Genomic DNA, 20,000 nt, shown 5'->3' with positions numbered 1-20,000 from the left:
GGGGGTGATGGAGGGAGGGAGGGAGGAGAGGGAGGAGTGGGAGGGAAGAGAGTGAGGGAGGGATGGAGGGAGGAGAGGGGGGGAGGGAGGAGGGAGGGAGAGGGGGAGGGAGGGGGGAGGGAGGGATGGAGGGAGGAGAGGGGGAGGGAGGGGGGAGGGAGGGAGGAGAGGTGGGCGGAGGGAGGAGAGGGGGAGAGGAGATGGGGGAGGAGAGGGAGGAGAGGGGAGGGGGGGTGATGGAGGGAGGGAGGGAGGGAGGAGAGGGAGGAGTGGGAGGGAAGAGAGTGAGGGAGGGATGGAGGGAGGAGAGGGGGGAGGGAGGGGGGGGAGGGAGGAGAGGGATGGAGGGAGGGATGAAGGGGAGGAGGGGAGGGAGGGAGGAGAGGGAGAATTGAGAGCGAGTGAGAGGGGGGTAGGAGGTGAGTGTGAGGTGCGTGGGGGGGGAGGAAGGAGAGGAGCAGGGGAAGGGCAAGGAGGAAGGATTGTTTTCAGATGACTACGAATAAAAATGAAAAAAAGATATTAATTATCATCAGAATCACGGAAATAATTAGGGGAACTAATGACGTTTGCACGCTCCGTGACATTCGCTCTGGGCTGAGGTCGCGGCTGGGTGAAGAGTGTGTGTGGTGCGCGTGTGTACGTCTGGTAGTGTGGTATGTGTGTGTGTACGTGTTTGTGTGCACACGTGTGTATGTGTGTGTGCGCGTGTGTATACGTCTGTGTACGTGTCTGTGTACGTGTCTGTGTACGTGTCTGTGTACGTGTCTGTGTACGTGTCTGTGTACGTGTCTGTGTACGTCTGTGTATGTGTGTGAATGTGTGTGTCTGTGTGTATGTCTGTGTGTATGTGTGTGTATGTGTGTGTGTATGTGTGTGTGTATGTGTGTGTGTATGTGTGTGTGTATGTGTGTGTGTATGTGTGTGTGTATGTGTGTGTGTGTATGTGTGTGTGTATGTGTGTGTGTATGTCTGTGTGTGTATGTGTGTGTGTATGTGTGTTATGTGTGTGTGTATGTGTGTGTGTATGTGTGTGTGTATGTGTGTGTGTGTGTGTATTTGTGTACGTGTGTGTACGTGTGTGTATGTGTGTGTATGTGTGTGTGTTGTGTGCATGTGTGTGCATGTGTGTGTCTGTGTGTGTGTATGTGTGTGTGTATGTGTGTGTATGTGTGTGTATGTGTGTGTATGTGTGTGTCTGTGTATGTGTGTGTATGTGTGTGTGTATGTGTGTGTGTATGTGTGTGTGTGTGTATGTGTGTGCCTGTGTATGTGTGTGTGTGTATGTGTGTGTGTATGTGTGTGTGTGTGTATGTGTGTGTGTATGTGTGTACGTGTGTGTACGTATGTGTATGTGTGTCTGTGTGTACACGTGTGTGTATGTGTGTGTATGTGTATCTGTGTGTACACGTGTGTCTGTGTGTACACACGTGTGTATGTGTGTGTACGTGTGTGTCTGTGTGTACACGTGTGTCTGTGTGTACACGTGTGTGTATGTGTGTGTGTATGTGTGTCTGTGTGTACACGTGTGTGTATGTGAGTGAGCGGTGGCGCAGTGGTTAGCGCTACGCTGCACTACGAACCCAGCGACCCGAGTTCGATTCCCGCTCACAGCCATCACCGGTGATGATTTTTGGACCGGGCATGGGCCTCCCCTAGGTCGACTCAGCCTAAAATGAGTACCTGGCGCGGTGTGTAGTTAACATCGCCACTGGGGAGACAAAGGCGGTCGGGTGTGGTGCTGGCCACCTACGATCCACCCTGGGTTTAACCTGCAGGCTGGATTGTGTGAGGAGCTCAAAAGTCCTTGAAAGATCTGGACAAAGTCCCATCGGTGACCTCCTCCGGCAGGCGAGGCTGCGTTGGCTGGGTCATGTAGCCCGCATGCCCAGCCACCGCATGCCTAAACAGCTTTTGTTCGGCAGGATCGAGGGGGCTAAACGGGCGCGGCACGAGCTAGAGAAGAGATGGAGTGATGTGGTACAGGAGGACGTGGAGCTGAGTGGACTTGCCGATGACTGGTACCAGCGGTGTCAAGATCGGCCTCAGTGGAGGAGGCTCGTGAAGGACGCTACTGGGCAGTTGGAGGCAGTCGCCCTCCAACAACAACGGAGGGCGGAGGAGCGACGCTCACAACAACGAGCGGAGCGCCGGGCGGCTAAAATGCAGAAAGTTGGTACAGTAGGGCTATAGGTGATGCATCTGCCAGTAGCCATCTCAGTCAGTCGACCCGTGGCACCTGCTGGGTCTGCCCCGTGACCTCCTGAACCTAGCCTGGCACAGTAGGGGGCACGGGTGGTGCATCTGCCAGTAGCCATCTCAGTCGGTCAACCCATGGCACCTGCTGGGTCTGTCCCGTGACCTCCTGCACCTAGCCTGGCACAGTAGGGGGCACAGGTGGTGCATCTGCCAGTAGCCATCTCAGTCGGTCAACCCATGGCACCTGCTGGGTCTGTCCCGTGACCTCCTGTCAGCAGCGAGCCTTCGACAACTTCACATGGCCTCAAAGTGCACCTAGCCTGGCACAGGCGCCGTGGTGACGTCACCGTCACTTAGTGGCGAATGGCGGAGTACTGCGTTAGTGTGTTGGTTCCTTGCAAAAGGAACCCGTTTGGTGTTTTAACATCTTCACACAACTCCTGTTTTAATGCCGGAAAAGGTAAAACCTCATTTGTTCTATTTGATCGTGGCAAGAAAGCTCCCATATTGAACCCTGGGTGCGATTACCTACGACCCGGCACAAGACTCAAACGTCTGTGGAGACAGAGAAGCAGGGAGAGATAGAGGCACGGAGACAGGGAGAGAGACACGGAGAGAGACACAGAGAGACACGGAGAGAGACACAGAGAGAGACAGAGACACAGAGAGACAGGGAGAGACAGAGAGGGAGACAGGGAGGGGAGTTGAACCCCGCACCTGCGTACTCGTGCGCTCGCTGCTCGTGGTCCAGGGAGAGAGACATAGAAAGAGACACAAAGAGAGACAGAGAGACACACAGAGACACACAGAGACACACAGAGACACACAGAGACACAGACGAACCCTGCACCTGCGTACTCGTGCGCTCGCTGCTCATGGTGCAGGGCGAGAGACAGAGAGAGACACACAGGGAGACACAGGGAGACACAGAGACACACAGAGACACACAGAGACACACAGAGACACAGAGACACAGACGAACCCCGCACCTGCGTACTCGTGTGCTCGCTGCGCGTGGTCCAGGGCGAGAGACACAGAGAGACACAGAGAGACACAGGGAGACACAGGGACACACAGAGACACACAGACACACAGAGACACAGACGAACCCCGCACCTGCGTACTCGTGCGCTCGCTGCTCGTGGTGCAGGGCGAGAGAGACAGGGAGACACAGAGACACACAGAGACACAGGGAGACACAGACGAACCCCGCACCTGCGTACTCGTGCGCTCGCTGCTCGTGGTGCAGGGCGAGAGAGACAGGGAGACACAGAGAGACACGGAGACAGACACAGAGACACACAGGGAGACACAGACGAACCCCGCACCTGCGTACTCGTGCGCTCGCTGCTCGTGGTGCAGGGCGAGAGAGACAGGGAGACACAGAGAGACACGGAGACAGACACAGAGACACACAGGGAGACACAGACGAACCCCGCACCTGCGTACTCGTGTGCTCGCTGCTCGTGGTGCAGGGCGAGAGAGACAGGGAGACACAGGGACACACAGAGACACACAGGGAGACACAGACGAACCCCGCACCTGCGTACTCGTGTGCTCGCTGCTCGTGGTGCAGGGCGAGAGACACAGAGAGACACAGAGAGACACAGAGACACAAAGAGACACACAGAGACACAGGGAGACACAGACGAACCCCGCACCTGCGTACTCGTGCGCTCGCTGCGCGTGGTGCAGGGCGAGAGAGACAGGGAGACACAGAGAGACACAGAGACACAAAGAGACACAGGGAGACACAGGGACACACAGAGACACACAGAGACACAGACGAACCCCGCACCTGCGTACTCGTGTGCTCGCTGCTCGTGGTGCAGGGCGAGCTCGAGGAGCTTCATGAGCAGCCGCTTCTCCGCCAGCGACACGAGGCGGCTGGAGAACACGTCAGCTCGCGAGCACGGCACCTGTGGCAAAGATCCCCCGCGTAGCCCACGCACACTGTCAGGGCAAGTGCTGCGAGCGAACAGGGCACCCGTACCCCCCCCCCCCCCCACGGCAAAGACAAAGATCCCCCGTGTAGCCCACGCAGACTGTCAGGGCAAGTGCTGCGAGCGAACAGGACACCTGTGACAAAGATCCCCCGCGTAGCCCACGCAGACTGTCGGGGCAAGTGCTCAGAGCAAACAGGGCACCTGTGACCCCCCCCCCCGCCACAGACAAAGACAAAGATCCCCCGCGTAGCCCACGCAGACTGTCGGGGCAAGTGCTGCGAGCAAACAGGGCACCTGTGACCACCTCCCCCCCACGGCAAAGACAAAGATCCCCCCCCCACCCCACCCCCCGTGTTGCCCATGCTGGCTGATGATCGTCATGGCTCCGATGAAAGTGTCGGGTCAGGTTTGGGTCGGGCAGAATAGAGGGGCTAGTGAAAGTAGTTCGGCTTGGGTCTGATGAAAGGTGGTCTGAATCGTGGGTCTGAAGAAAGCTGATTGGGTCAGGCTGTGTCGGGTCAAGGGTCACGTGGGTCGTGGGTCTGAAGAAAGCAGATTGGGTCAGGCTGTGTCGGGTCAAGGGTCACGTGGGTCGTGGGTCTGAAGAAAGCAGATTGGGTCAGGCTGTGTCGGGTCAAGGGTCACGTGGGTCGTGGGTCACCTGCTGCACGTGTCCGTGGAGCAGCGTGAGGAGGCGCGTGATGCTCTTGAACTCGACGTAGCGGCTCACTTGGGACTTGGTGAGGAGCTCCACCAGGGAGCCACGTGCATAAAGGCACTGGGCACGCACACGCACACACGCACACACATGCACACACGCACGCACACACGCACACACACACGCACACACACACGCGCACGCGCACACACGCGCACACACACGCGCACACACACACGCGCACGCGCACACACGCACACACACACACACACGCACACACGCACACACACGCACACACACGCACGCACACACGCACACACGCGCACACGCACACACGCACACACGCACACACGCACACACGCGCACACGCACACACACACACACACGCACGCACACACGCACACACGCACACACGCACACACGCACACGCGCACACACACGCAGACACACGCACAAACACACACACGGACACACGCGCACACAGACACACGCACAGACACAAGCACAGACACGCATGGACACACACGCAATAGACTGTTAGAGTAAGTGCACCTATGAAGGCGGGCACGGCACACGAGGGGGTGGGTGGCCAGCACCACGCCCAGCCGTCTTTGTCTCCCCAGTGGCGATGTTTACTACACACCACCAGTGCCAGATTATCCTCGTAGCACAAGTAGCTACAAATGCTACGGGCCCTGTACTTTCAAGGGCTCCGCGCTAAACGCTTTCATAGCCATCAATTCCGGTTCAGTGATTCTGCACTTGCTCTATCACTATAGTACTATACCGCCTTCGACTTTTACGAACGACCGGGTGTCGGATTATCCGGCTGTGTAGCAAATGAAAAAATTACAATTACTTTCATCTTCTTGGTTCTTTCGGTAAAGTCACGTAGAAGGGAAATAATAAAATAATAAAACATAATAAAACAATTCTCACGACGTTTCGGCCACAACGCAAGCAGCCGTCCTCAGGTGAAGAACAGGTCTGTCGGGAAGACAGCGTCTGAATGAAACACCACCAGGCTTGGAGCGTATATTTAAGCTGCTGGGTTGGAGGGGGAAGAGCGCCTTGACAAAAAAATGTGCATATCAAGAGGAATTTAGCATATTTATGGGAAATGCAGATATGGGATTCGTCACTACTTGTGGAATGCGTAGGAGGTGGTGCGGGGGGTTTCAAAGTCATATTATGCCGTGCATTATGCAGGATTAGCAGCATCAAAGGGAGGGGATAGGGGTAGTAGCATTAATAAAGCACAATTAAATTTCCATTTAAAGCTTCTTTCGTGACTGCAGGGATTCATCTTCTTGGTTCTTTCGGTAAAGTCACGTAGAAGGGAAGTAATACAATAATAAAAATAATGAGAATTATTTCATTTTATTATGTTTTATTTTTATTATTTTATTACTTCCCTTCTACGTGACTTCACCGAAAGAACCAAGAAGATGAAAGCACAATTACTTTACCACGCAAGTGAAAAATGTGCGTTTGAATATTTACTTGTTTTTTGTTTGTTATTGAGGGCCCCTTTACAACATCATATGCTAGAGGCCCCGCTCTGGCTTAATTGGGCACTGCGCACCAACACTGGGTACTCAAATTTCGATGTAAAGCTTCTTTCGTGACTGCAGGGATTCGTCTTCTTGGTTCTTTCGGTAAAGTCACGTAGAAGGGAAATAATAAAATAATACAAATAAAACATAATAAAATTTCGATTTAAAGCTTCTTTCGTGACTGCAGGGATTCATCTTCTTGGTTCTTTCGGTAAAGTCACATAGAAGGGAAATAATAAAATAATACAAATAAAACATAATAAAATTTCGATTTAAAGCTTCTTTCGTGACTGCAGGGATTCGTCTCCTTGGTTCTTTCGGTGAAGTCACGTAGAAGGGAAATAATAAAATAATAAAAATAAAACTTCATAAAATACAATTCTCACGACGTTCCGGGTACTCGTTTGACCAAGCGCAGGCTCAGGACCGGCTCAGATATTATTCAACGAACTCGGGTCGCCGGGTTCGTAACGCAGCGTAGCGCTAACCGCTGCACCACCACTCCCCACAATGTCGCACGGACAAACGCGCACGCTCAGACGTTTCCCGTGACGATGCCGATGATGTCGATGATGTCAACGGACGATGATGTTAGTTGCGATGATCTCAATTGACGATGATGATCATTCGCATCAATGCTGATGTCTACAGGATGATAATAACCATGACGATAACAGCGATGATGATGATGATGACGATGATGATGATGTTGATGACGATGTTGATGACGATGTTGACGACGATGTTGACGACGATGTTGACGACGATGTTGACGACGATGATGTTGATGACGATATTGATGACGATGTTGATGACGACGATGTTGATGACGATGATGATGACGACGATGTTGACGACGATGTTGACGACGATGTTGATGGTGATGATGTTGATGACGATGTTGATGACGATGTTGACGACGATGTTGACGACGATGTTGATGGTGATGTTGATGATGATGACGACGATGTTGATCACGATATTGATGACGATGTTGATGACGACGATGTTGATGACGACGATGTTGATGACGACGATGTTGATGACGATGATGTTGATGACGATGATGTTGATGACGATGTTGATGACGATGATGTTGATGACGATGTTGATGACGATGATGTTGATGACGACGATGTTGATGACGATGTTGATGATGACGATGTTGATGACGATGATGTTGATGACGACGATGTTGATGACGACGATGTTGATGACGATGATGTTGATGATGATGTTGATGACGATGTTGATGACGACGATGTTGATGATGACGATGTTGATGACGACGATGTTGACGACGATGATGTTGATGACGATGTTGATGACGACGATGTTGACGACGATGTTGACGACGATGATGACGACAATGTTGATGATGACGATGTTGATGACGACGATGTTGATGACGATGTTGACGGTGATGAGGTGCATCCCCCCAGGCTCACGTTCGGAGCGAGGTCGATGTTGAAGCGTCGTCCGTTCTTTACGACGTCGGAAAAATGGACAAGGGCTGCAGTTTTGCGCCCGGCGCTCCCCTCTGATTGGTCGCCTGTCGCCGTAACCTCCGACCCCGAGTCACCCTCCTTTGCCCTCTCTCTGACCTCCGACCCTTCATCGCCACTGGCTGCAATCAAACGAGATGACCAATTAGACAGGGGGCCATCAGAGTCTACGGGTCTCTGTGTGAGTCTGTGGGTCTCTGTGCGAGTCTACGGGTCTCTGTGTGAGTCTATTGGTCTCTGAGTGGGTCTATGGGTCTCTGTGCGAGTCTGTGGCTCTCTGTGCGAGTCTGTGGGTCTCTGTGGGTCTCTGTGCGAGTCTGTGGGTCTCTGTGCGAGTCTGTGGGTCTCTGTGCGAGTCTGTGGGTCTCTGTGTGAGTCTGTGGGTCTCTGTGTGAGTCTATGGGTCTCTGTGTGAGTCTATGGGTCTCTGTGCGAGTCTACGGGTCTCTGTGCGAGTCCATGTGTCTGTGTGCGAGTGTACGGGTCTCTGTGTGAGTCTACGGGTCTCTGTGCGAGTCTACGGGTCTCTGTGCGAGTCTCCTGGTCTCTGTGCGAGTCCATGGGTGACCGCCGCACAGATCTATGGGTACACTTCTAATCACTGCGCATCATCCACAAGTGCCGCCCCCTTCAGCAAAAACACGTGACCTCCTTCCAGGTGCATTGTGGGATACCTCCAGCTTCGGCACTTGGTTCCTTCTCTCCCTTCCCCTGCTGCTCCCGCTGCTGCTGCTGCTTGGGGTCGTGCTCTTCAGATGGAACGGCGTCTTCGCTAGAGAGTAAGGACGGCAAAAGTGGGTAAAGATTTGCACGCAGCGAGGCACGTGCAAAATGACTGCGCCGATCGAGCGCTGTGACAACCAGCGGCTTGTGTTCCACGCCGACAACAGCCTCCATCTCCGCTCCCTGACGTGACCATCATCATCCTGCCACTGCTGCCAATCACCACCCCTACCCCTATCACCACCCCTACCCCTATCACCACCCCTATCACTACCCCTACCCCTATCACTACCCCTATCACTACCCCTATCACCACCCCTATCACCACCCCAACCCCTATCACCACCCCTATCACCACCCCTATCAGCACCCCCATCACCACCCCCATCACCTACACCGCCCCCACCCCCCCCCACCTCTCGTAGTAGAACACCTCCACGTCGCCAATGTCGCCGCCATCGTCGCCGTTGAGCGGCACCAGCGTCTCACCGGCGTCGCCCCGGGCCGGGTCGCCCCCCACCCCCTCCTCCTCCCCCTCCTCGCCCTGCGCTCGCCGCGGCACCGCCACTCCCTGCGTGCGGCGGGGGGGGAGGGGGTGCGGGGGGGGGTGCAGGGGGGGGGGGGTGCGGGGGGGGGGGGTGCGGGGGGGGTTGCGGGGGGTGGTGAGGGGGGGGGTGCAGGGGGAGGTGAGAGGGGGGGGGGGTGCGGGGGGGGGGGGGTGCGGGGGGGGTGCGAGGGGGGTGCGGGGGGGGGGAGAACGGAAGACGCTGAGACGGGGCGTGGGGAGCACAGAATCTTGCGGCCCGCACTCATGCTGCTGCTGATGCTGCTGCTGATGCTGCTGATGCTGCTGCTGATGCTGCTGATGCTGCTACTCCTGCTGCTGCTACTGCTGTTGTTGCTGCTGTTTCTGCTGCTGCTGTAATGCGGGCGTAAGCGACCTTCCGGAGGTGACGTCACGGGGGGTGGAGTCATGTGACGTGGGGGGAAGGTTCGGGGGCCTTAAGCGGGTAAACCGGAAGGGGAAGTCAGTCGGGGTGTGAGCGGAAAAGAGTGAGGCCACGCGGGCAAGTGTGGAGAGGGGGGGCGCCGACGGCCATCGGGAGCCAACCCCGAAGATAAGAGGAAGCTGCGGAGTGGTGTGCAGCTGGGGAGGAGACAGCCAGGAGGGCTGCGTGTTAGAGGCAGCGGTGTGGCTGCCAGGAGGAGCTGCGGAGAGAGAGAGAGAGGGGGCTGCTTGTTAGAGGCAGCGGTGTGGCTGCCAGGAGGAGCTGCGGAGAGAGAGAGAGAGAGCAAGAAGCTGTGAGAGCTGCGGAGGGAGAAGAGCAGCAGAGAGTACAGCCAAGGGGGGCTATGTGAGAGAAACAGCAGCGGAGCTGCTGTTGTGGATCGGGCCGACATTGGAGTCAGCACCGTGGAGAAGCTACAGAGTAAAGACAGCCGTGTGGGTGTACAGCACGAACCGAATAATAAAGGACACTGAGCCAGACATCGTGGTCCAGTCGTTAATTACACTGGTGTCGGAAGTGCAACGGCATGTCGAAACAAGTGAGGAAGAAAGTTAATCCGGCGCCTGCATCGGCTTCTTCGTCCGACGACGACGAACTCCCCCCAACCACGGATCCTGTTGGGGTGGTGGAGGAGAGCCCGGCTGAGGCGACCACGGGAACGGGAGTGGAGGATGTTGGCGCGGTGGCGGGTCCGTCGACATCATCAGACGCGGATCAACGATGGCAAGCGATGGCGGTACAACTGGAGGCACTTAAGGACGTCCTGGCGCATCTATGCCATCTTGTCGCGCCAGGGACGATGGAGGATGCAAGTGGTGCTCCGCGGGCCGCCACGTTGCTTGTCCTGCCGCCGCCATTGCCCACGCGGCATGAGGCCGCCATTTTGCGCGCTCCGTGGCGCCAAACCGCCATCTTGGCCACGCCGCGGGCCGACGCCATTTTGAATTTGCCATCACAACCACCACCATTGGAAGACGGCGGGAAGAGGAGTCGGAGTCGCCACCTTACAACGGTTAAAGAATTTTCCGTCGGTGGGGACTGGAGCGCGTTCGCCTGCCGCTTCTTGGCGGCGGTACGCACAGCAAGATGGACCGATGCGGAGGCTTTGGAGGTGTTGCCGACTCTCCTGGACGACGAATCTGTCCGATTCTTCCGTTCCATAGCGACCGATAAGAAGGCAACTTTATGTGGTGTTTTTCAAGAAATGGCCGATGCTTATGAGCCACCAGATGATGCGCATCGGCGATTCGCTCAACGACAACGAGCACCAGAGGAGTCGCCCGTGGCGTTCAGGGGTGCGGTGCTGGAGCTGGCCATGGCAGCTTATCCTGAGACGCCACAGGACCTGCTTGAGCCTCTCATATTAGGGAAAATGTTGGAGCTGTCTCGGGATCTAGGGATCCCCATGCCTGTGTGTGGGCATGAGAAGCTAACTTCCCGGATGGCTGCTAAGTGTCTCGATGCGCAATTCAACCTCCGTCGCTGGAAACAAGTGACGGCGTGGACGGGGGGGGCCCGTCAAAGAAGGGGAGGCGCTGGGGTGGAACCCTGCGCAGGCCGTCTATGTTCCGGATGACCGGGGCCCTCAACAACTGACGGCCGCCTCCGCTCCATGGACGGGACGCGGCGGGCCGAGACCGCGCGCGGTGCTACCAGAACGGGGCCGTCAGGAGGCGAGGCCTGCGCTTCGGCGCAACGAGGCCGAATGTTTCCGCTGCGGGCGTAGGGGCCACTACGCCAGAGACTGCTGGGCCCGCTTCCCGGCTCCGCCGCAGCAGGAGGCCTCGGCACCGGTCAAGTCGGCTAAAGATCCTCCGAAACAGGCATGTCGGCACGCACCAGACACTCGGCAAGGCTTTCCACCTCACCCACCACCTGTGTTGCGCGATCCTATTGTTGTTGTTAAAGAAAGGCCATCGACGGGGCCTTTTCATTCAGTTACGCAGTGGCGCAAATTGGCACGGAGAGTTGTCGCGGCCGCTACGGGTTCGTCCACTGTACCGGGGTCCATACAAGGTGTGGACGTGCGCATTTTGGTTGACTCGGGGGCGTCTGCGACTATTATATCGGATGTCATTTTCCATCTGTTGGGCATTCCGTCGGGGGCTGTGCGTCCGGTTTATGGGTCGTGCGTCGCTGCGAACGGGGGTAGCATGGGTATCGTGGGTCAGGTGGATGCTAAGATATCTATTGGGGATGTGTCGGCCTCGGGTGTTGTGTTGATATCGAGATCTTTGGCGGTTCCTTGTTTGTTAGGCACCGATTTTTTGGCTAAGATGCCCATTTTGATCAAAATCAATGAGAATTGTATTGAACTGCCGGGGGGCCGTCAAATCTCGTTTCTGCCGTCGCCCTGGGGGCGACCTGCTTCGGCCGTACAAGTGCAGGCGCTGTCCGTCGCATCTGTGGACATCCCACCTGGTACACAGATGCTTATACCCTTGCGGTATCGGAAGCCCCTGCCTGATCGGCTAGGAGCAGTAGGGGTCTTGTTGTCACCGTCCGCCACGATAACAACCGGGTTGGCGTTAGTGGGGGCACAGACCATCGTCCGGCCGGATCAATTACCGTTTTTACAGGTGCTTAATGCGGGGGGAGAAAACGTCCGTGTCCCGGCCGGTACGGTTGTGGCACATGCCACTACGGCGTTTGCGACTCATGATTGTCCACATAGCCGGGGAGTTGTTGCTGGGGTTTCCGAGCCAAGGAGTTCGGATGATCGTTGGGTTGCTCAATTATGTGACGAAAATTCTTCCCTGTCCATGGAGCAACGTGGTGCGCTGCGTAAATTGTTGTTGACATATTCCGATGTGTTCAGCTCCGATGATTTGGATTTGGGCCGCACTTCCTTGCTTTACCATCACATTGAGACGGGCGATGCTGCCCCTATTCGATTAAATTCGCATCGGATGAGTCCTGCGGAGCGAGAACACGTACGGGGGGCAGTGGAAGACATGTTGGCTGCGGACATTATATCGCCATCTAACAGCCCATGGGGCGCTCCAGTCGTCTTGGTTAAGAAGAAGGATGGCAAATTGCGATTTTGTGTTGATTTCCGCAAATTGAATAAGATATCGGTGGCAGATGCGTACCCCCTGCCGCGTATGGATGACTCCCTCGACGCATTGTCGGGGGCTAAGTTCTTTTCCACACTGGACCTCTCTTCGGGATTTTGGCAGCTTCCCCTTGACGAGTCCTCACGGGAGAAAACCGCATTCCGTACGCCGCAGGGGTTATTTCAATTCAACTGTCTCCCGATGGGATTGAATGCGGCCCCTGCTACATTTCAAAGATTGATGGAGCTCGTTTTGACGGGGTTGCAGTGGGAGACATGTCTTATATATTTGGACGATATCATTGTCTTCAGCCGCACATTTGATGAACATTTGACGCGGCTGGAGACAGTGTTCACGAGGATGCGTTCTGCCAAATTGAAATTCAAACCAAAGAAATGTCACCTACTGCAACGGTCCGTCCGCTATTTGGGGCACATTGTGAGCGCTGAGGGAGTGTCCACGGATCCGGAAAAGACGGCGTGCGTCCGGGATTGGCCGACTCCGGCCACCGTGGGGGATGTTCGGCGGTTTTTGGGATTTGCCTCGTATTACCGAAGATTCGTGCCGGGTTTTGCGACGATTGCGAGGCCTTTGCATCTCCTTACGGGTAAAGGACGGAAGTTTGTTTGGGGACAGCCGGAGGAGGCGGCCTTTTGGAGTCTGCGTGATCTATTGGCCACGGCCCCAACATTGGATTATCCCGATTTCGATCACCCATTCATTCTTGATACGGACGCGAGTGACACAGGTATTGGGGCGGTGTTATCACAGTCTAAAGGGGGTGTAGAGCGTGTCGTGGCGTATGGTAGCCGAGTCTTGTCTCCTGCGGAAACCCGCTACTGTGTCACTCGCAGAGAACTATTGGCGGTTGTTTTTTTCCTACGGCAATTTCGACCATACCTTTATGGTCGTTCTTTTATTGTGCGTACGGATCATGCGGCCTTGCAATATGCCCTTAAAATTGACCAGCCATCCGGACAGTTGGCACGTTGGTTGGACACGCTACAGGAATTTTCCTTCCAAATTCAACATCGGAAGGGAGTGCGCCATGCGAACGCGGACGCACTTTCCAGATTACCGCGGCGCGCCCCTTGTAAATGTGAGTCGGGGACGCATAGGTGTTCGCCGATTCCAGACCCCCCTCAGCCGCTCACGTTGGCCGTCGAGAAGTCGGACACTCCGATGGAACCGGGACCGGCTGACGGGGTTTTGAATCTGCCGCGGTCTGTCTGGATCCGGGAACAGATGATGGATGAGTCATTGGTGTCCTTGCGGAAGCGGTCTGCTAAGGACAATGGGAGTCCGAGTACGGCTGTGGGGCCGCAAACCGCTCTCCGAGATGGTCTGCTTATGTGGCGGGAGGGGTTCCAGGAACGTTGGCGCCTGGTGGTACCAACGTCCTTGCGGTTCGAGTTGATTAGAACCCTCCATTGTGACACTCTCTTACATTTAGGGGTGCAGAAGACCTTGTTGACGTTGCAACGTCATTATTTTTGGCACGGCATGGCGACAGATGTCGTAGGGCACGTGCGCGCGTGCCCTGCGTGTGCACAACGTAAGCCGCCGAAACATCCTTACGTGCCGCCTCTCCAGTCGATTCAGGTGTCTCGAGTCAATGAATTGGTGGCGCTGGACATATTGGGACCTTTTCCACCATCGGCGAGGGGTAATAAATATTTGCTGGTAGGGGTTGAGTACCTCTCCCGTTGGCCGATGGCCTGGCCGTTGCCCGATCAGTCGGCCGCGGCCATTACCGACGCCTTTTTGTTTGGGTATATTATGGATAAGGGGGCGCCTGAGAGACTCCTCACGGACCAGGGCAGGAATTTCTCTTCTAAATTATTGGCGGAAGTGTGCGCGGGCCTTGGGACTAAGAAGGTACGGACATCCCCATACCATCCGCAGACGGATGGTATGGTTGAACGGCTGAACAGGACATTGTCTGCCATGCTTTGCCATACCGTGAGTGAACAACAATCAGATTGGGATCTGCACATCCCCGGGGTGCTTTCGGCGTACAGGATGACGCCTCATGCGGCTACAGGATATTCGCCGTTTTACCTTATGTATGGTCGGGAAAACGTGCCGCCGGTGGATGTGCAATTGGGAACTGGGGTGAAGGGACCTCGTAAACCACTTCCTGAATACATTCAGGACACGGTTCGCCGAGTCACGGAGGCGCGGGAGAATGCCCGCGTGGCTACGGCCAAAGCCCAGGCCCGGAACGAGCGATATGCGCGACGGTCTGAGGGGGAGTGCCCTTGGAAGGTTGGGGACCTAGCCTGGCTTCATTGTCCACAGGTACGTCCGGGGACCTCGCCGAAATTGCACAAACCCTGGCATGGTCCCGTACGCCTCATTGCGGTTCCCAACCCACAGTCAGCACGCGTCCAGATTGGGTCTCGTCGCTGGGTTGTGCATACGTCGCGCTTGAAACCATATGTTGCTCCCTTACATGATGCGTCATCCCCCAATGTTGCCTTGCCGGGGTCTGTTGCTGCTGACTCTCCCCTGCCTGCGTCCATTGATCTCGCTAGAGCGCCTGTCGTACCTGTTCCAGACAGGCCGGCCGTGACATTGCGGGGGACGAGGGGCCCTGCTCGGAGGACGCCTGCCAGGTCTGCGGGACCTTCGAGCCCTGCAGCTCTTCCGACCCAGCTGCGGGCACGGTCACAGGACAAGCCCAAGACTAACTCTTTAGGGACACGGGACGTCGGTGGACTTCCAGCTGCGACAGGGGGATTACCCCCTGTCATTCCTCGACTTTCATCGCGTTCCCGTTCTGCGAGTGGGCCGCCGACCGTCCGGGACGGGCCGGCGACCCGCACACGTTCCAAATCGCTTACGTTTCGTTGATTGTTGCTGTCTTGTTATTTTTTTCTTACAGTTGTATTTATTGCATGCTTTTGTACGTTCGTTGATGTGAATTGCGTTGTTGTTGTTCTTGCTGTTACATTATATGCTTAGTGTCCTTTAGGGGGGGAAGCTCGGTTCGCCGCATTACGATTTGCTATTGGTCAGCCGAGGTCGGCTGGGATTTTTCTACGGGGGAGGGTGGTGTAATGCGGGCGTAAGCGACCTTCCGGAGGTGACGTCACGGGGGGTGGAGTCATGTGACGTGGGGGGAAGGTTCGGGGGCCTTAAGCGGGTAAACCGGAAGGGGAAGTCAGTCGGGGTGTGAGCGGAAAAGAGTGAGGCCACGCGGGCAAGTGTGGAGAGGGGGGGCGCCGACGGCCATCGGGAGCCAACCCCGAAGATAAGAGGAAGCTGCGGAGTGGTGTGCAGCTGGGGAGGAGACAGCCAGGAGGGCTGCGTGTTAGAGGCAGCGGTGTGGCTGCCAGGAGGAGCTGCGGAGAGAGAGAGAGAGGGGGCTGCTTGTTAGAGGCAGCGGTGTGGCTGCCAGGAGGAGCTGCGGAGAGAGAGAGAGAGAGCAAGAAGCTGTGAGAGCTGCGGAGGGAGAAGAGCAGCAGAGAGTACAGCCAAGGGGGGCTGTGTGAGAGAAACAGCAGCGGAGCTGCTGTTGTGGATCGGGCCGACATTGGAGTCAGCACCGTGGAGAAGCTACAGAGTAAAGACAGCCGTGTGGGTGTACAGCACGAACCGAATAATAAAGGACACTGAGCCAGACATCGTGGTCCAGTCGTTTATTACACTGCTGCTACTACTACTGCTGCTGCTGTTGCTGCTGCTGTTGTTGCTGCTGTTTCTGCTGCTGCTACTACTACTGCTGTTGCTGCTGCTGTTGTTGCTGCTGTTTCTGCTGCTGCTACTACTACTGCTGTTGCTGCTGCTGTTGTTGCTGCTGTTTCTGCTGCTGCTACTACTACTGCTGTTGCTGCTGCTGTTTCTGCTGTTTCTACTGCTGCTACTGCTACTGCTGCTACTGCTGTTGCTACTGCTCGCCAACGGCGCTTGCACCCACGGTCTGTTGAAGGCTATACGGGGGAGAGGATGGGTCTTTGTCTGTGTGTGTGTGTGTATAACGCTCACAACAACGAGCGGAACGCCGGGTGGCTAAAGCACAGCAAGTTGACACAGTAGGGGACACAGGTGGTGCATCTGCCAGTCATCTCAGTCAGTCGACCCGTGGCGCCTGCTGGGTCTGCCCCGTGACCTACTGCCAGCGGGCATTCGACACTTAACGTGGTAGCCTCAAGGTGCACATGGCCTGGCACAAGCGTCGTGGTGACGTCACCGCCACTTAGTGGGGAATGGCGGCTGTGTTGTGTTGTGTCTGTGTGTGTCTGTGTGTGTGTGCGTCTGTGTGCGTCTGTGTGCGTCTGTGTGCGTCTGTGTGCGTCTGTGTGCGTCTGTGTGCGTCTGTGTGCGTCTGTGTGCATCTGTGTGCATCTGTGTGCATCTGTGTGCATCTGTGTGCGTCTGTGTGCGTCTGTGTGTGTATGTAGGGTGATGGGAAGCGGTGGTGGCGTGGTTAGCGCCACGCTGCGCTACAAACCCGGCATCCCGAGTTCAATTCCCGCTCACGGCCAACACCGGTGACGATTATTTGAAACGGCCCTGGGCCTCCGCTAGGTCGACTCAGCCTCAAATCAGTTACCTGCTGCGGTGTGCAGTAAACATCGCCACTGGGGAGACAAAGGCGGCCGGGCCTGGTGCTAGCCACCCACCCCCTCGTGTGCCGTTCCGGCCTTCATAGGTGCTGCTGCTTGCTAACAGCACTTGCCCCTACAGTCTGTTACAGGCTACACGGGGCATCTTTGCCTTTGTCGCGTGGTGGGGGTGGTGGTGCATCACTAACCGTGGTGCAGTCTCTGATCCAGTCCTGCAGCCCTTGAAGATTAAAACTCGCCCAGTTCCCTCCATAGTAATCCCTCCTGTGGCACACACGCACACAACACGCACACACACCTGGTGCAGGTGATGGTGGTGCAGGTGATGGTAGTGATGGTGGTGTAGGTGATGGTGGTGATGGTGGTGCAGGTGATGGTGGTGCAGGTGATGGTGGTGATGGTGGTGATGGTGGGGTAGGTGATGGTGGTGATGGTGGTGCAGGTGATGGTGGTGATGGTGGTGCAGGTGATGGTGGTGATGGTGGGGCAGGTGATGGTGGTGATGGTGGTGCAGGTGATGGTGGTGATGGTGGGGTAGGTGATGGTGGTGATGGTGGGGCAGGTGATGGTGGTGATGGTGGTGCAGGTGATGGTGGTGATGGTGGGGCAGGTGATGGTGGTGATGGTGGTGATGGTGGTGCAGGTGATGGTGGTGATGGTGGGGTAGGTGATGGTGGTGATGGTGGGGCAGGTGATGGTGGTGATGATGGTGCAGGTGATGGTGATGATGGTGGTGATGGGGCAGGTGATGGTGGTGATGGTGGTGCAGGTGATGGTGGTGGTGGTGGTGATGGGACTGGTGATGGTGGTGGGGTAGGTGATGGTGGTGATGGTGGTGATGGTGGTGCAGGTGATGGTGGTGGTGGTGATGGGACTGGTGATGGTGGTGGGGTAGGTGATGGTGGTGATGATGGTGGTGGTGGTACAGGTGATGATGGCGGTGGTGATGGTGGTGGTACAGGTGATGGTGGTGATGGTGGGGCAGGTGGTGGTACAGGTGATGGTGGTGATGGTGGTGATGGTGGTGCAGGTGATGGTGGTGATGGTGGTGGTGATGGGGCAGGTGATGGTGGTGGTGATGGTGCAGGTGATGGTGGTGATGGGGCAGGTGATGGTGATGATGGGGCAGGTGATGGTGATGATGGGGCAGGTGATGGTGGTGATGGTGGGGCAGGTGATGGTGGTGATGGTGGTGCAGGTGATGGTGGTGGTGCAGGTGATGGTGGTGATGGTGGTGCAGGTGATGGTGGTGATGGGGCAGGTGCAGGTGATGGTGGTGATGGGGCAGGTGATGGTGGTGCTGTCACCTGTCGAGGTGTAGAACGCTCTGCCCGACGCGTGCGCATGCTGCCGCTACAATAGACTCCGGCAAACCTGACAAGACACAAAGACAAAGAGCCCCCGTGTAGGCTCAACAGACTGTTTGGGCAAGTGGGTGAGTGAGTGAGTGGGTGGGTGAGTGGGTGAGTGGGTGGGTGGGTGAGTGGGTGGGTGAGTGGGTGAGTGGATGGGTGAGTGGGTGGGTGGGTGGGTGAGTGGGTGGGTCAGTGGCCAGCACCACGGCCGTCATATTCCCAGTGCTGATGTTTAGACACCGCACCGGGTACCAATTTATGCCTGAGTCGACCTAGCAGAGGCCCACAACCGATTCAGATATTCGCCGCTGTTGTTGGTCGTGAACGGGTCTCGAAATCAGCCCACCGGGCTCAATGTGCAGTGCGCTAACCACTGCACCCACCGCTCCCCATGTGTTTACACGCCCAGTTCCGTCCTCGGCTGGCTTGTCTAATTGTAAATAACCACTCGATATTTTATTACAAAACGACAGTTCTTTGTATGTAGTACAGTTTACACTGCGACTAAAAAGACCTCTCGATTGAACATTTCATTTCGCACGTCTTCAAATGTAAAAACAACAGAAATAAAAAAATGACTTCACAATTTTCCCGTAGAGGCCTACGGTCGTTAGCGGTGGACTCGTACCGGGGAAGACGCCCCTTCCCCGGTACGGAATCTATCCGAGCGGCGGTAACAATCCCCCGACAGCGGCACATCTCCGCTCGACAGCGACGACAGCCGCGCGCTGTGGCCGCGTCTGAAGGTAAAAGAAGAAAGAGATCGAGCGAGAGAAACACGATAATTTAAAAAAGGTGCAAAGATTAAGTTTTACCCGTGCCAAGTAAGACGACATCGAAGCGGTCTCCTAGACGCAGGTCGGCCATCTTTGTAAGGGGTGGGCGGGGAATGGGGTGACGTCACCGGGCGGGTTTGTGGGCGTGGTCTGCAGGGAGCGGTGGCGCAGCGGTTAGCGCCACTAAACGCTGGCGGTCACCTGTGTTGTTGATGATAGTGCTGTTTGTTGTTGTTGTGTTGTTGTGTTGATGTTGTTGTGTTGTTGTGTTGATGTCGTTGTGTTGTTGTTGTGTTGTTGTTGTGTTGTTGATGTTGTGTTGATGTTGTGTTGATGTCGTTGTGTTGTTGATGTTGTGTTGATGTTGTGTTGATATTGTTGTTGTGTTGATATTGTTGTGTTGATATTGTTGTTGTGTTGATATTGTTGTGTTGATATTGTTGTGTTGATGTTGTGTTGATATTGTTGTTGTTGTGTTGATATTGTTGTTGTTGTTGTGTTGATATTGTTGTTGCGTTGATATTGTTGTTGTTGTTGATATTGTTGTTGTGTTGATATTGTTGTTGTTGTTGTGTTGATATTGTTGTGTTGATATTGTTGTGTTGATGTTGTGTTGATATTGTTGTTGTTGTGTTGATATTGTTG

The 20,000-nt window shown here is 55.6% G+C and overlaps 1 protein-coding gene across 1 annotated transcript in view; it reads right to left on the bottom strand.

The window, feature by feature from the left end:
• Positions 1-19,473, bottom strand: part of LOC144741690 (rab proteins geranylgeranyltransferase component A 2-like) — a 21,257-nt gene extending 1,784 nt beyond the window's left edge. The window contains exons 1-8 of the mRNA XM_078624200.1: positions 19,395-19,473; positions 18,532-18,598; positions 17,413-17,488; positions 9,004-9,158; positions 8,539-8,636; positions 7,808-7,986; positions 4,807-4,923; positions 3,998-4,118 (exon numbers count right to left, since the gene is read on the bottom strand). Of these exons, the coding sequence (XP_078480326.1) occupies positions 3,998-4,118; positions 4,807-4,923; positions 7,808-7,986; positions 8,539-8,636; positions 9,004-9,158; positions 17,413-17,488; positions 18,532-18,598; positions 19,395-19,446 (865 nt within the window). The 5' untranslated portion in view covers positions 19,447-19,473. The remainder of the gene's footprint in view (positions 1-3,997; positions 4,119-4,806; positions 4,924-7,807; positions 7,987-8,538; positions 8,637-9,003; positions 9,159-17,412; positions 17,489-18,531; positions 18,599-19,394) is intronic.
• Between the last annotated feature and the right edge of the window lie 527 nt (positions 19,474-20,000).

Source organism: Lampetra planeri, unplaced genomic scaffold (assembly GCF_965212315.1).
Source record: "Lampetra planeri unplaced genomic scaffold, kcLamPlan1.2.h2 scaffold_663, whole genome shotgun sequence".
NCBI classification, from domain to species: domain Eukaryota; kingdom Metazoa; phylum Chordata; class Hyperoartia; order Petromyzontiformes; family Petromyzontidae; genus Lampetra; species Lampetra planeri.
The sequence above is the reverse complement of the archived record's forward strand: the minus strand, read 5'-3'. Positions and strand labels throughout refer to the sequence as shown.